This window comes from Cinclus cinclus, chromosome 6 (genome assembly GCF_963662255.1).
Source record: "Cinclus cinclus chromosome 6, bCinCin1.1, whole genome shotgun sequence".
Taxonomy (NCBI): Eukaryota; Metazoa; Chordata; class Aves; order Passeriformes; family Cinclidae; genus Cinclus; species Cinclus cinclus.
In genome coordinates this window covers 45,429,049-45,442,643 of record NC_085051.1, presented here as the reverse complement: position 1 = coordinate 45,442,643, position 13,595 = coordinate 45,429,049, and the positions used below count along the sequence as shown (strand labels likewise).

Here is a 13,595-nt window from a genome sequence, read left to right as displayed (position 1 = left end):
CCCTTCCTTCATTTTTACCCCAAGGTAAACCCTAAGTAACCACCTGACTACAGCTGTATTGAAGTTAAATAACACAAAAGAAGGTATTAACCATGATCTCCTTGGTAAAACCAACTAAACATAAAATTGGTGCTAAAATAAATTAAAAAAATAGGATTCTTTCTCTTCTGGCTGGACACACTTAGGATTTCTATTACTTACTTGCCTTTTATAGTCCTGTGAATCCTGAACTTTTTTGTCTACAACAGAAAGGGTGGACAGTTCACTCAACATAGTTTCCAACATGAGAACTAGGGCACTCTTCAAAGAAATGGGGAAAGTGACTTTCAACTTTTCAGACTAGCAAAAAAATTTATTACTCTTCCACTTTCTAAACCCTTTTAAAAACTATTGCTATAATATAAAGGAGGCAAGACATTAAAATTCTTTTTTTCAGACATGTTTTTTAATAACTACAATTTTTTTTAGATTTTGGTGTACTGGGAGAATGCTTACAGGGAATATTTCCTTTGACCTCACCCCAGGCAACTCAGTCCTTACTTTGAGAATCCCAAGCCAACCAGCTATGAATAGATGTAAAAGGCAGTGCATGTGGCCACTAGAAGCACCAGAATTTAAGAGGGAAATTTCAGTAGTTAGCGATGATTAGAGATGACTCCTTTAACTCCCCAGTTAATGAAATAGCTGTGATTATCCATATTGCCAGTTAGTACAAGTTTCTGAAAAATACGCTGTCAGGGTAACACTTTTAAAAAAGATTACAACACTAACTGAGAAAATTAATGGTGTTAATAGTCCAGAAGTAACATAATGGATTTTTCTGTAAAACAATGTTCTAGGACATATTTTTTAATAAACAAGACTGATGGAAAATTAATGGAGCAAAATTATAAAAAAATAAAAACTGGTGGAAGAAAGATTTCATTACATATGTGTGAAGAGGAACCACAGAAAAGTAGTTTTTTCCCATGGATCCTATACAGTTTAGTAATTATTTAATAACACATGACTGACAGCAAAGACATAATTAAGAGAGTTTAATCTGGAAACTAAGGTAAAGGCAGATGTAAAACTGAAACGGATATGTAACTGATGCTGAAGGATTTAAACTGCTTGGTAGGCAAAGTATAGACAATACCAATTGTAATATGAGAGGTGTGGCCACACAGTTTTATGTTTGTGAAGTGTGACTTTAGTGGAGGAGGATATCCTGAAAGATCTGCCACAGTGAAAGACCCAAGTCAAGACCAACTATGGCTAACACACTTTAACAGCAAAATAAAACAACATAGTATGAATATATTTTTCCAGAATGTCTTATTTCTAAGTAGTATTCATCAAATTATTTTTCTTGGAAGATAATCTCTAGGACAGGGGGCACAAAATCAACTGAAACTCTACATTTTATTACTATGGTGTTTTAAGACAGATATATATAATTAGTTGATCACAATGTATATACACATCTCCAGTACTGCCTAACTGCGACCAAGCATGTAATGAAAATTTTTAAAAATTTAATCAGATAGATATGCAGTTGTTGACATCCATACAGACAAAATAAGCTTTTAACATTTCAAGTATCAGTTCTGGCCTATGTCCAGTTCTTCCCTTGAATTCCACATGGTATGTGGTTGAGTGCCAGAGTTCCCCTGGGATAACGCTTAATGAGTTACATAAAACTTTCCATGTGGACTGTACTAAAGAAATACAGAAAAACAAAAATAATGCCAAAAAAGTAGTGGAAGAAAACTAATTATTGTCCACTTGGAAGGAAATTGATGAACCTGAAAAAGAATTGTATAGAAGAAACGATGGCAGAGCTGAAGAACCGCTCTGTGAAGGAAGAGAAAAATGAAGTAGAGAAAAGCAGAATAAAGAAAATCAGTTCAGATAATGTTTGCAGAACATGATGCCAAAAGGTGATATCTGACTGCTGTCTACACTACAGGTATAGGGATAAAATTCACAGTACAATGAGGGCAGATGTTTTTGTCTAGTTTCCCGCACTGCCTAAAGAAGCCAGAAAGGAGCAAAAGAAATCAACATACTGATGGAAAAAACAAGTGACCACTTGCATGCTCACTACATTTCCCCAAATGTAGAGGAAAAGCTGACAAAACATGATTGTGCATGGTCTGAACTCTCATCTGACAGGCCTAAGTACTACATCAAGAACACATGGTGGTTCTCAACACTGCTATGCAACCATAAAACAGTCTAAAACACTTTTTTTACCAATACTAAATGCTGTATCAGATCACCTCTGTTTGTACTATTCTATGGTAGATACCATAAGACATGGCCAAAAGAGCTCTTGTTGAGTCAATGTATTCAAGTGAAAGTCAATCTTACGTGCAACTTGAGCAACAGCATTTTCATCCAGGATCATCTCTGCAATTCCTTCTTGATCCATATCAATTTCATCCACATACACCATTTCTGTCAAAGCTCGTGTTTTCAGGCTCCAGGCAGCCTGAATAAGGATAAGTAAAAAGTAAAATATCTTCAAGACACTAAGTAAATACTCTAATCAGTAATTTTACCATTTCTTTATTATTCACTTCACAGTTTTAATAAGCTTGAATAAGGTATCAACATAAAACAGCTGAGTATATCCATCTGTCTGATGGAGGTATAAAAGGGGACTAACTCCTCTGTTCAAAGCATCAGCGATAAAACACTGTATAAATATATACCCTAGGCATTTCAGATTATAAGAGTATTGGAATACATTTTAGTGACCTGAATTGACAAACTAATACATTGCATGTCTTGGAGGATAATCTGAGCAGCATGGAAAGGCAAGCATAACTCTAGCCTATGTGACAAGCTTTGTGTATACTGTGAAGACACCAAATCAGTGGGGAGAAAAAAGAAAAAAAGAAAAATCAGTAGCAGCCATATAGAAATACCAACAAAGTAAGTGCAGGTCCAACCACTTTGATAATTTTATATGCCTGTAATGTACTCATAGAACTGGCATGATAAAGGAAGTCACAAAACCAATCCCTGATCTTCCATCAGATATTGAACGGATCATCATAAATTTTTCAGAGTAAAAATCACTGCCAAAATAATTAGATTTGTTTCCTTTCTAACACAGAGTACAGCAATCTGGTGGAAAAGCATATTTAATATTTGCTAATGAGACCTTTCCAAATAGAAACAGACTGATGTTATCATAATAGGAATAAAGGTCAAACACTTGGAAACGTTTGTTCCTTAAGTAAGAGGTAAGAGAAGATCTGAAACTCAGGGTTATTTAATAATTTAAGTAATCATTTAATGAAACACTTCTCATTCATCCTGTCTTTTCCTCTAGACTTCCCTTCTATGCAAATTTGAGTCAAGCAAAAGGAAAATGTATCTAAAGATGCTGAAATATTTAACTATTCTTTCAAAAAGTGCTTTCTTCCAAGAAGGAGGGCTTCAGTCAGCTGATTCAACCACAATTAGAAATCTTTATTCAAGAATGAAGAGAAGGGAATTCAGCAGGATGATCAGAATCTAGGCCAGACAGTCATAATCCAGATCTGCTTTATTTTCTTTTAGTTTCTTCCTATGTAGTGGGATGACAGCCTTTAATTAACGTTGATATTTCTGTTAGATGTTGAACACCTTTAACGGTTTTACATCATTCTATGAAGTAGAATTTAGTTTGTAGTATTTAGTAGTATTTAGTTTGTTGAATTTTTAATACCTTGATGGTACTCTGTTCTTTTCAAAAACATGTATATCTGCAGACAACATAACCATGTCTACACAGGGAATATGCTCCCATCAGGCCTTTTGTATAGCCAACCACAGGCTAATTTCTTACTGGAAGTAAGAAAACCTGCCCACAGTAATGATTTTTTTTTTCAATGATCTTTTCCTGGAAATTTGAAGTAGTAACTCCTCTACACTAATTGCTAAAACTGAGGTTAGTTCTTTACATAGGCATAAGTGTATTATTGTGATTTTTCCGCTAACTAAAATGTGAAAATGTGTTTTTAAAATCAATATGTCTCTTCGAAATTACTGGGCAAATATCTGTCATAAAAAAATAAATTCCTTAGGCATCTCTTCCAGTCTAAAGCTCCTACTCCAAGGCTTCACAGCCAAAAAAAAATTCAAATGTCACACAGTATTCCTGAATTAAACATCTGTTTGTAGATTACAGATCATCTGCTTTCTCTTTGTGGGACTGATAATTCTGTGTTGTGATAAGCACCATGTCTGGAGCTTATGAAGATAAACTGCATTTCTATGAAACAGCACCTATATGGTAGAAAGAAGAAAGGGAAGCTAATGTCAGAAAACCCACATATGCACAACATAACAAATTTAACTTGTTTAACTCATAATCAGAACAAAATTTAAAATACCTAATAGCAATTAAAGAGGTTTAGAAATGTGATATAGTATGTAAGTATACAGTATACAGTGTGTACGTCTAAACTGCAGAAAGAAAAGTGACAGTGTTTTTCACTCAGTTTATAAGTTTTTAACTGAATCAAGTATTTTCTTCTTATTCCTGAAAAGTCCAAAAATCAAATTAAAAATATAAATTTAGTATTTAAATTTAAATGTTTTCTCTGAACATGAATACACTTTTCTAAGATCTTATATTCTCCAATGATCCTTTCTCTTATAATAAATTTTATTCCATACACAATGAAAACTCCAGAACACAACTACATTGTGAAGGGTAATAATTACACTCAAGAAGATATCCAGTAGTGTTTCAGTGAAACCATCCTTTATGTAAATAACTTGCATGAAATCATGAAGTATAATTAAAGATCGGTAAAATATGTTACGGAGCTGTATTTGAAGATGCCATTTCACAATGCATTTAATCTCTTCTGACTGTGGGCTAGAACCAAAAGATGACATCACCTGCACAATACTATTCTTGCCATTGCAATAATCTAGAGCTAATGTGGGCAGAGTGAAAATTAATTAATTACTCTCAGTCTTCCATCACTTTTGCAAATCTTCATCATGCATCTACAAGGCTACCAGAGTCTGCACAAGGTGGGCAGTGAGCCTGAGCTGCAAGAGCAGGAGGAACATGGGTAAGAGCCCACCATGCATTAAAATAAAACATGAAAGTGAGCCCTAAGAGCAAAAGCATTGTTCTGTCTGTGAATACATGTTTTCTTCCTGATCTCATCTGCAGATGAAGGTCATTCAGTTCAAGGTAGATTCAATTTAGCCTTTATAAAGCACTGAACAGCTGAATAAAGATATAGCAAAATGTGAAAGAAGTAAAATTCTATCAAATATAAAAGCTGCCTGTTCAAAATATCAAAAAATCTTCCCCTTATCAAATGTAATGCCTTACCAATAACAACAACAACAAAAAAAAATCACACTATTGAGAACTTATCAACAAAACAAGTATTCAGCCTATCAGAAATTCTTCCCAAAGACTGGGAATGATCCAATGATCCAATGACCTAATTATTGTATTTATGGAAAGAACTTTACCTGAAACACAGTGTATTCAGAATCAAGCTCCTGAAAAGAGAGAAAATAGAAACTGAGGGATAGAAATGCCAAGCAATAAAAACAACACCACAAGTGCATTCATACCTTGTGATGACCTCATTTTGCACAAACATTTTCTCTCTGACACATATATCCACATTTCCATTTTATTACTTTATCTCAACTTACACCCATTATGAAGCTAATCAATGTTTTGCACAATGAAAGAAAATTTGCAGTGAGTGTATCTTTCTGATACCTTTGCTTTCTCACTTCTGCTGGATCATCCAAGCCAAACCTTAGATTAACAATAAAGCATTATGAAGCTGAAAAATGACAGATTAAAAGAAAATGAACTTGGAAGATGTATGCACATCTCCTAAAAATTAACCAGATTATCACACCATGGTCTTTAGAATGCCTACTTAATAAAATCCATTTTTGCACTTTTTTTAGCTGCTGCTAGTGATCACAATTATACCAGTCAAGAAGACAAAAGAAAACTTCAGCACTTTTTCATGGTACTTTTATGATTGACAATGATGTATTCATTGCATTTGGACAGTAATATTGCAAGTGGTATAAATGTCAAATTAACAGCCTATTGCACTATCAAAAAACAAAAGAAAAGCTACCAGATTAAGTGAAAAAGCTGGAACTTGCATCTACTTGAAAACTTTTGGTAAAATTGAGTAAATACTGACAGGAAAAAAGGTAGGTTTGTCACCAATTAGTGTGTAATTATCATGTTTACATAATATTTAAACTACCCTTCAGTGTTTTTGCTGTTCACTTCCAGGGACTGGCGATGAGTTTTTCCTAATGCATTGCTTTAGCTTTAGACAAGGAAAGTGGGAGACAGACGTTACTTTCTCTAAATCATTATTAATTTTTGTAGTGTCAGATCATTTCTGTTCCTAGAGGCAGTGAAAAATTTCTTGCGTATCTGGCATTGTGTAAATCCATTTTCTTGATAACGTCCTTGTATGTATTAGAAGGCTGCTACCAGATCACACCAATATCTTCTCCCAGCAGGGACCTGGAATACTGGTGAAGGACATCTTCCTTCTGTAGTGTACTGGAATTTGTGGCCTTTAAATGATTGTATTTGGAGCCTAAAAGTTGTTCACTGGTGTTACAACGTGTAACAGGTTTTAGACATTGAGTATTCTACAGAACTAGATATTAATTCAGGGATTAATCTCAGTTGACTGTGACGTATCTGGGCCTGACTAAGGCACAGAAACTGGCTTTGCAAATGAACTACTACAATTATTTTATGTACAGCAGTTGTTTTCTGAAAAAAGAAACTATTCAGCTTTCTATGTAATAAAGGACATTGAGATATTTCAGCTTGCATTTTATTCACCCCATTGTGTCTGAGTATTACAGTACATATGAAGATCATTTTAAGAACAGTAGGTGGTCTTCCATACCATATGTGCTACAGTAACTAATGAGGACAAGTTAGGAATATTATGTGGACACTAATACAAAGGTTACAGATGTTATCGATGTTACAGATGTGTATCTTACTTTAGGCACTGCCCATTATTTAAAAAAAATAATATAAAAATCAAACAAATTTGCTGATGTAGGAGCACTTATATTACTATAAAATTCAGAAATTACATCCCTCGTGATTTGGACAAAAAAGTAGAGTTGATCAATAATACTAAAACCATTGCACTCTTATAATCATAGGTGAGGCTATGCATTGTTCATACATACTAATATATTGTTTCCATTTTTGACAAGTAACTTTAGATATTAAATAACCCTCAAACAGGTAACAGGACCCTCAGATTAAACAAAAGCACGGAATAATAAAAATTACATTAAAATATAATATAGTTTAACATGGGTGGATCCAGCAGTTGCTACACATGCAAGTCATCCACCAGAACTAGATTTTAAATAAAGAGTTCTTTGACAGGATTAACAAATAACACTGTCCTGTAAGCTTGTCTCTCAAAACAAAAGCTCAAATTTATTCTTCATTTACACATATAAAGCTCCTTTGAAAGTCAAAAGATTGTAAAAGCAATGAAGGAACTATTTAATCCAGATCCCCAAATCCACTGAGGGTACTTTAATATTAAAATTTAAAGTCAGTTTATTTGAATATCAAAAATACTCAGAATAATTAAGTTTTTTGATGCTAATAGCCTGGAAGAGGGAATGTATTACATACCTTATATTAAAATAAGGCTTCACTCTACAATTAGTTTCAGGTGAGTATAATTTAATACATGCAAAATATTAAAATTATTATATTCTGAAAATGCTGTTCAAATTATTAAGAGCAGAAACACAGAATAAAAACCCCAAACCTTTACTAAGGAATAATTACTTCACTCTAAGTGTCACTATTTTCAAGCATAAACTTACAGTCTCTTGCACCAATAAGTGATTTCAGTTGAAGATGCTTTTTCAAATCAAGTTCAATGCCCATAAACATAAGCACGATAACTTTACCGTGATCTTACAAAAACAAGTATTCAAATTATAGCTGCTGAAAGTTCAACATGGGAGAAGAAAGGATGAATGAACAAAAGCAAATCCTCATAGAAGACCATCAATATCATGTTAAAGGAAGAACATCCACTATATGTCTATTAATCATATTAGGCAATTTTTTTCTATTGTTAAACTAGAGCAGGCCTCATACATGGGTTCTGTTTATTGCCTTGAATCTGACATATGGAGCACAAAGAGTAATCAGATTAGGTGATTAATCAGGATGATCAGCAGAGACAGTCCTGGACTGTATTTCCTCTAGGTCATGCTATTACTATAAACACAGAAGACAAGGCCTGTTTGCCTACAAAAGGAAACAATTAAACTGAACACCAGTATTCTACATACTTCTGTGCCCAAATGCTAGTCACACAAAATACAGGGTTTTTTTTATCCCAAGATAAGAATGTCAGCATAGAAGTGAATTCCACTATATTCCATTTATATTCTTAATTCTTAAGTGAAGAAATGCACAGGATATTTTAGAGAAAAAAATTTAGTCTTCCACAAGATGTAACTCAGTAGCAGCTAATTATTCTTATATCACAATGTTATTTATTAAGAACTCTTCAGGAAAACTTAATTGATTTTAAAACATTTCGATTTTGTTGTTGTTGTTGTTGTGCTCTTTAAGAATTCAAGATTTATAATGGCACAGTATTTGATACTGCTATGTAAGAATATTTCTGAATCATATCCAGTTAGCTAAAAGGTCAACAAAGTACTTTAAAAACCTCCTAGGGCTTACTGCATCTGGTGACAGGGTTCAAAGAGAGTTCTGCACCAATTAAGAAAGCCTGTAAATGTATGTACATGTGACTTTTGACTGGATAAGTAAACTTATTTTTAAGATCTTTGTATCATCTTTTGCCATGTTCTTAAAGGAGAACTTCTTGTCATTGTACTTGTGATACAAATATACCCTGAATACTAAGCTATACATACAGCGAGTGGTAAATCAAGATGTAGGTTAAGATATACTGGTCAAGAAAATTTCTTACTATATTTTTAAGTGCGGCAAAAATGCACCTACATCTAAGGCTGTTGTAAAAAGCTGCTTTCAGCAGCCCATAGCTCTAGGATGGTGCTGCATATGCAATGGAGCAGGACTGGTGCTATGATTTAGCAGACAATATGGGAAAAACGTGCAGGCTTTCACACAGGAAAAGCCATCTCTTTAGGCATGAAAACACTCTCCAGGTTAGGCACTGTTAGTCTCTTCCTTTACTTATCTGCTGTTACATGTCTTAAAAGGAGAAGGCCAGTTACCTGAGCATGAAAAAGTTCTGACCTGTAAGAGTCACTGTTTAACTTAGCCTGGGCATGTCTTTAAAAGACACCAGCTCCTGTATCTTAAATTATATCCTAATGCCTACTGTTCAAAGAGGTGAGTCCCTGAACAGTGACAGAGGCTACTGTTCCTACAAGATCCTTCTTTCCCTGGATGCAGAGGTTGGGAAGCACACGCTTAGCAGAATACAGGACAAGAGGATAAGAACAGATGGCAAAGTGATTACTGCCATTGAGTATTGCCTCGTGCTGCAAAGCAGCTCACTTAATCCAAACTTTCAGCAAGTGTTGTCATTTGCCTGTCTGTTTTCCTGTTGCCTAACATGACATATCTTGGGTTTGATTTGCACAAGTGCTACCATTAAGAATCTAACCATTAAATCTGCTAGAACTGCTGATTTTAAAAAAAAATGAAAACTTATTTAAAATTGCTGATTATAAACCACACTTATTGGGTTAGGTACCAAAAAAGGATACATACTTAATTTTAGATAATTTCCCAACTTATATTAAAATACTACTCATGTAATACACAGATATGGAAAACAGCACCATTTTCTGGTAGGTGGCTGAAGATGACAGAAATAAAGTTCAATCAAAATATTTAGGAACTACAGATTTCATTAACATGCCATTTTTCAAAAGTAACAGAGATACCAGAAATCAAACTGCCTGAGAATGATCCACAAGCCATGAATGTTAAAGGTATATTCTAATTAGACAATAAAATAATATTTTGATGAAGAGATTTTAGGTGTAACATTTTGTATGTTGAAGTGGTTTGAGTTTGGTTTGAGTTGCATTCTTGAAAGTTATTTAACCAATATTCTGGTTTCTGCAACCTGCTGTATGTACCACAATGAACAGGTGGTATAAATAATGCTATATCTTCTCCTGTCAGGAGGTGTGCTTTTTGCCTGGACTAGCAGAGAGGAATGATGGAAAAGAGCTGTGTAGCCACTCATTACATTACACACCATGAATGCAGTATACTCCATGATCCTTCTGAAACAACATGCTGAGTTTCCATTTATTTATCATCTCTCCACTTACTTTATTTTTTAAGAAAATTTCTAAATTGTTATTCCTTACATGAAATACTTTTATAGAGTCAAATCCACTTGGTGTCTGCAAACTTCACTTGAACATTGCTGTATGAAATCGTTTCAGACAAAGACTGAAACATCCTGCCATGCAATTTTAAACATTATAAAGACTGATATTTCCTAGTCTTATATATGCATTCAAATACTTTTAGAACTCATTCATTCCTGCTTAAAATGAACTCTTAATAAGGATTCCTCAAAATATCATATGAGGCAAGTACCAAGCTAATCTTATTTCAAGTTTGCCTCTCTTCCATCTGAACTTTCCTGTAGGTTTGAAATCTGCTAAAGAGTACCTTTTTCACACAAAACTGTAAATAGGAACACAGTTCTGAAATTAACATACTGAATTATAAAGTCTGGTCATCAGCATGCAAGTGTGGCCTGAAAGTTTTTTTAAAACAGTAATGAAACTCATCTTAAAATTCAGACTTCACCTAAGACTTGTAAGAGCTTATGATTTGATCTGGTATATACAATGTTCACAACACCACCCTCCACCACTTCTCAAAGGAAATTATCTTAAATGTTTTTCGTCTTTCAATCTTATAAAAGATGAAGCTTATACGCTGGTGTGAACATTTCAAAGATTAAACTGTTTGTCTCAATACAGAATTTGTAAAAACTCTTATATTGCTGGCATATAATGTCCTTGTTCTCTAAGGAGAATGCACCCTTGTCTAACAAAACAATTTAATTTATATACTTAAATGCTTTAGCATGTGTGATCTATATTTGGAAGAAGGAAAGCCAATTAGTATCTACACCATAAAAATCACGGAATGCGAAGGATTTGAAATGTTTTTAAAGTCTTAAAGAACATCTAGCTCCACCTTGCCATTGACAGGGACACCTCCCACCAGACCAGGTTGCTCAAGGCCTTATCCAACTACGTCTTCTCATTGCTGTTTTGTTAATTTCCTCCTAAGCATTTTTCTCAGCCTCATACATCTTCTATTCCTTCCTAGTGCTACTGGAAACATCCCAGAAGTTTGGAGTTGATAGGTGTCACAATACCATTTTATACTTGAGCTTAAGCACAGAATAGAAATCAAGTTGTCTTTATATTCCCTTGTTGAGATCATAGATTGAAAAATGTTTTACTCATTAAAAACTTTTTAAATTTAGAGCAACAGAAGCATTATGATCTTTACAACTTTTATTTACTGTTATCTTCACTATTTCAAGAGTTTCTTTCACAAATCAAGTGTTGTTCTTCCATATGCAAAGATCACATATATAAAGACCCAATAATGTAAATATACATTAATAATACAGGACTAGCATGGAACTGTTAGGGTTCAGGAATAATGTTCTTGGAATACTTTCTCCAGTAAAAATGTTTCTACTGATGGGTCCTTGTTGGTGCCTTCCAGTATAAAACATAAAAAAGAATCTTTTAAATACCTATCCTAAACCAGTTCAAATAATAGCTGTGCTTTATATTTACACTATTGTGTGACCATGCAGCTTTTTTTAAAGACTTGTCCTTTGTGATAAAAAGAACTGTGTTCAAGATTCTTAAAATATGTCTATAGGATGCTTTGAAACATAAATTTACTGTAAAATGTATAAGATGGAGTCTGTTCAATTACTGCTTTTAAAATATGGCATAAAAATGTTTGCATTCATATAAACATTAATCCAGAAACAACCTTCCCAAGTCCTTTGCTCTTACAGAAGGGTGAGAAAATATGCAGGTATAGAAAAATATGTCCTACAATTCCAGAGACTCTGCAGCTGGAAAAGGAGCAAGGCAAGAGATACGCAAATGCCTCCTGTCCCCAGGTAGGGCTGGTAGGTAAGCTGAGCTAAAACGCGTGTCTCTTAACCTTATGTGATTTGCTCCATACAGCATATCAATATAAAATCAACAGGAACATCCCTAGCAGACCTGATTTTTAATCTCAGCTTTTCTCTTTTTAACTCCGCAAACCCTTGAGTGCGTTAAAGTTCTCGTAGCGAAGAGTCCGGCCCACACAGCTGTCCGGCTGTACCGGCAGCACACCGGCGGCACCGGCAGCACACCGGCGGCACCGGCAGCACACCGGCGGTACCCGCAGCACACCGGCTGTACCGGCAGCACACCGGCAGCACACCGGCGGCACCCGCAGCACACCGGCGGCACCGGCAGCACACCGGCGGCACCGGCAGCACACCGGCGGTACCCGCAGCACACCGGCGGTACCGGCAGCGCCCGCAGCACCGCTCCCAACTGTGGGGCCGGGGCGGGGGAGGCTCCCCCGGGGCGTGTCTGGGGCGGAGTGCAGCGCCCGCTCGCCGCCTCCAGGCCCGGGGCAGAGGAGGGAGCGCGGAGCGGCGGCGCTGCCCGGCCTCCTGCTCTGGGGGCTCGGCGCGGCCCGGCGCTCGCTCCTCGCTGACGGGAATCGCACCCGGCAGCTGCAGCAGGCATAGAGGGGTCCCGTGGTGCTGAGCCAGCCGGGACGCGGCCGCGGCCGCTGCCGGCTCTCACCGCCCCAGCTCGGCCCGGCCCCCGCTACCTGCTCGCCGGGCGGCCTCTCCAGCAGTTGCGAGCAGACATCCGCGCACTCCCGGAACTTCCTCCGCCTGAAGTAGCTCCAGGCCTGGAACAGCGGCTCCAGCCCCATCTCGCCCGCGGGAGCACCGAGGACGCCCGGGCGGGCCCCGGCTCCTCCCGCCGCGTTGCTGCCGAGCGAGGCCGCGCTGGTGCCGCCGCGGGCCCCGCCTCGGCCGGCCGGGGCGGAGCGCCGGGGCCGTGGGGGAGGCGGCTCTGGGCGGCCTCCGGGGGCCCCGTCGGTCCCGGCCGGCTGCCGCGCGATCCCGGGCACGGAGCTGCGGCCCCGCTCTCGGCCGAGCCTCTCCATGTCAGCGCCTCTCGTGGGCTTATTACATTGGTGACTGAAAGCAGAGTTTGATCTGTAATACTGGGACCAGCGTACTTCCAGTAACTCCGCCGTTCTTAACTGTTGTGATTTTCTGTCCTGTTATCTAGAGGAGTTAGAGTAAATGCCTAAACAAGAATAATATAGTCCATTAATCCATGTTCGGTGAAATGTCCTTTAGAACTATGGAGCCCCGGTTGGGAAAAGTACAGATTGCTGTGAACAACACTTCTCAGTCTTGCAGTCTCTATCAGTTCCTTTAGTTCATTTGTTTTTGCAGGGAAATTATGAGACCAAGATATTTTGAGATTTAAAAGTTGGACTACAATTGTTCGTA

The 13,595-nt window shown here is 37.2% G+C and overlaps 1 protein-coding gene across 5 annotated transcripts in view; it reads right to left on the bottom strand.

Annotated features, from left to right (window-relative positions):
- Positions 1 to 13,003, bottom strand: part of TTC8 (tetratricopeptide repeat domain 8) — a 38,822-nt gene extending 25,819 nt beyond the window's left edge. For 4 of the 5 annotated variants that reach the window (XM_062494744.1, XM_062494745.1, XM_062494746.1 and 1 more), the window contains exons 1-2: positions 12,896 to 13,003; positions 2,356 to 2,476 (exon numbers count right to left, since the gene is read on the bottom strand). In XM_062494744.1, the coding sequence (XP_062350728.1) occupies positions 2,356 to 2,476; positions 12,896 to 13,003 (229 nt within the window). Of the gene's footprint in view, positions 1 to 2,355; positions 2,477 to 5,478; positions 5,509 to 12,895 lie in introns of all 5 variants that reach the window. The other variant, XM_062494743.1, reaches the window with a different exon arrangement.
- Positions 13,004 to 13,595: the final 592 nt, after the last annotated feature.